Consider the following 3,021-nt stretch of genomic DNA (forward strand, 5'->3'; position numbering starts at 1 on the left):
AAATAAATGTATGATCTGTTTATGCTCATGTTTCTGTATTGATAATGACATCTCAATGTTTTAAATTGAATAAAATACATTTCTTTGGGAATGCTTTGATAACGTATTTATCATGTTTTTCTGGAAACAAATTCCTCAACATTTTTCTTTAAAATGATACTCTGATTTCCAAAATAAAGCATAAATAAATCGGTCTTTTTTTTCCATGAAAATGGGGATGTCACAGTTGGTATCAGAGCATTCATTTAAGCAAACTAGGAATAAGGATTTATTTCTATACTTAAACTTAGAATGCTAAGAAATGATCGTGACGAGTGAGTTGAATATATTTTAGGTAGAACACCCGAATAAACACAAGCACTAGCTTAATTAGGGAAGATGCCTAAAATGCTTTTATGTGCTAAATGATTTATGATATGCATTACATGATCGGATCCATAGTCTGTTGCCAACCGGATCTAGAAACTTTATGTGTTCAGATTTCTAAACGTTTAATTATAGTATTAGAACTAGCACGTAACTTTTCGGAGTGATAAGGAGATTTACACATCGATCGTAAATAAAATCTTTCCTATCTTAATTCTCATCATTATACACAAAATGTCTAATTTGGCGTATAGATCGACATGGTGAGAGCTCGAATCGGATACGGAAACGGTAACCCACAGTCCGAGCCACAAGTGATTGAGCTTGCGCTAGAGGTAGCAGTTGCACCTGAGCCAATCAAGATGGCAGGAGTACAGGAAATGGTGCGAATGATGTTGGATCAACAGATGGAAGAGACAAGGTGATTACTTCCACAAAGTAAGGACGAACTTAGTGTTCCAGTACACCAATCACCTACTAATGAGGCAACCATCCAGGTTGCTAAATCTGTCGAAGAAATAATCAACGACGGGACCACCAACAAGGTTGGAGTTGGAAAGAAGAGGAAATTAGAGGGACCTTCGAGGTCCAAAAAGAACAACATGATCTCAAGGTCTGGAGGAGGAAGAGGAAGTGAATCAAGATGGTGCGAGAAGTGCAAAAAGAAACACTCTGGAAAATGCAGCAAGGAGGTGACTTGTTTCAAGTGTGGAAAGTCTGGGCATTACACCAATGAGTGTACATTCGAAAAAAGGGTGTGTTACGAATGTAATGAGGAAGGGCACTTCGAGAAAGACTGCCCAAAGAGGAAAGGAACTACAAAGCCAAATGCACCGCTGGAGCACTATGGGAGATGCTATGAAGGAGTGACTTTTTTAAAGTGTGGGAAGACTGGGCATTACGCCAATGACTGTACATCCAACAAGAGGTTATGTTACGTATGTAGGGACAATTGGAATATGTCAAAAGATTGCCCGAAGAAAAACAAATTAGTAAATGCGCTAAAGCCAAAGGCAAGAGCATTCCAAATGATCCTTGACGAAACAGGTGTCAATGCAAGGGATCAGGAATAAGGATCAATGAAGTAACTGTTGGATTAGTGTCTAAGTCCATAACTATTTTGGTATGTACTTGACCCGATTATGAGCATGGTCCTTTTGGGTTGCCTTCACCATAGCAATATGTACGAGGATTAAGGAGAGAAAGGTTTAAATATGATTTATTTATATATTATGAGAATAATATATTAAAAGAGAAATCATATTGTTTAATTAATATTAGTCAAGAATTAATTAAGAATTGATTTTGTGGCTAAAAGAGATTAATTAAACTTAGGGGTCTGAAGTTGTAATTATAAGATAATTATAATTGGGCTATGGATCACCTAATAATATATAGGTTGGACGAATTCTATGGGAAGCCCATTAGAAATCGTCCAAGGGATATGTTGAATGAGTCCATGGGCTGCTTAGGGCTTAAGCAGCCAGATTAAGGTTTCCTAGTTGAAAACCCTAATAGCCTACATGTATATAAAGGGCCCCAATGCCCCAAAAACGTGGACAAGAGTTCCTTTAGGGTTTCTAGACGTATTGGGCAGCCTCCTCTCTTCTCCTCTTCATCCAAGTTGCTTAGTGGTGTTTGTGACTCCATTAGAGGTGCAGCACTTGAGGCACAGAGCTTTCTGAAGCCAAGGATTGATTGTTATTGTTATATAACAATCAAAGGTTGGATCTAAACCCTATTTTGTATTAACATGATTAATTGTATGCTAGATCTAGGGTTTATAGCTTTGATATCCAATTGCATGTTCATTAGAAAAACTAGATCTAAAAGCTATTAGGGTTTGCATGTACACCATAGGAATGATGTTTTTCTCAAAACCCATAAGTGGTATGAGAGCCAAGTTTGTTTGTTTGATGTATTTGATGCAATTATGGTTTATTCTTGCTTTAAAATTGAAATTTAGGGTTTCTGGGGGCTGGACTTGCCGAGTCCATGGCTGAACTCGACGAGTCCATGCCTGAATCGACGAGTCAGCTGGTCAGAAAGAGCTAATTTCGGGATTTTGTGCTTCTTTGGCTGTGGGATAGTTACCAAAACGTCTTTTATTGATATAAAACAGATTTTTATGATATTAGGTGATTATCTTTGCTAAATTTAAAGATATCTTCATATTAATTGAATAATTACTTCCTTATATGATTAAATTTAATTATTTGAATTATTTGGTGAATTATCTTGCAAAAATTTGGACTAGGTCAAATTAGATAACCACCAATTAATTGTTAATTGCCTTATTTGAATTTTGTGATCTAGAATATTCTTGATAAAGTTTGGAAAAGTTTCAAATTACTCCCTTTAGGTTTTATAGTTTAAATTTGAACTTAAAAGTTTTGTTTTTGAAATTTAAATAAGTTAAACCCTAATGTTTTGAAATGTTTCAAAACTTGCCCTCAAGTTTTGGAATTTAAAAGTTGATTAAAAGTTTAATTTTGAAATGTTAAATTCTTAAACCCTAGTAGCTTGAAAAGTTTAAATCACACCCTTATGGTTTTATTAATTAATTAAAGTGTGTAATTAAAAGAGATTTAATAAACCCATAAAGTTTTGGTTTACATTTAATTAAATTAAAAGTATAATTTACTAAATTGAACC

The 3,021-nt window shown here is 34.9% G+C and overlaps 1 protein-coding gene across 1 annotated transcript; it reads left to right on the top strand.

Annotated features, from left to right (window-relative positions):
* The first annotated feature begins 626 nt into the window (after nt 1-626).
* On the top strand, nt 627-1,439 carry LOC111893368 (zinc finger protein GIS2-like). The gene is made up of 2 exons (XM_023889434.1): nt 627-787; nt 1,121-1,439. The coding sequence occupies exons 1-2, from the start codon at nt 627-629 to the stop codon at nt 1,437-1,439; spliced, it is 480 nt and encodes a 159-aa protein (XP_023745202.1).
* Nucleotides 1,440-3,021: the final 1,582 nt, after the last annotated feature.

The sequence above is a fragment of the Lactuca sativa genome, chromosome 5, assembly GCF_002870075.4.
Source record: "Lactuca sativa cultivar Salinas chromosome 5, Lsat_Salinas_v11, whole genome shotgun sequence".
Classification (NCBI taxonomy): Eukaryota; Viridiplantae; Streptophyta; class Magnoliopsida; order Asterales; family Asteraceae; genus Lactuca; species Lactuca sativa.

What these genes read in the sequence shown, in the direction of transcription:
- LOC111893368 (XM_023889434.1), top strand. Translation starts at nt 627, where the DNA reads ATGGTGAGAGCTCGAATCGGATACGGAAACGGTAACCCACAGTCCGAG. An exon ending in CAACAGATGGAAGAGACAAG is followed by an intron (nt 788 to 1,120) that starts GTGATTACTTCC and finishes ATTCGAAAAAAG; the next exon opens with GGTGTGTTACGAATGTAATG.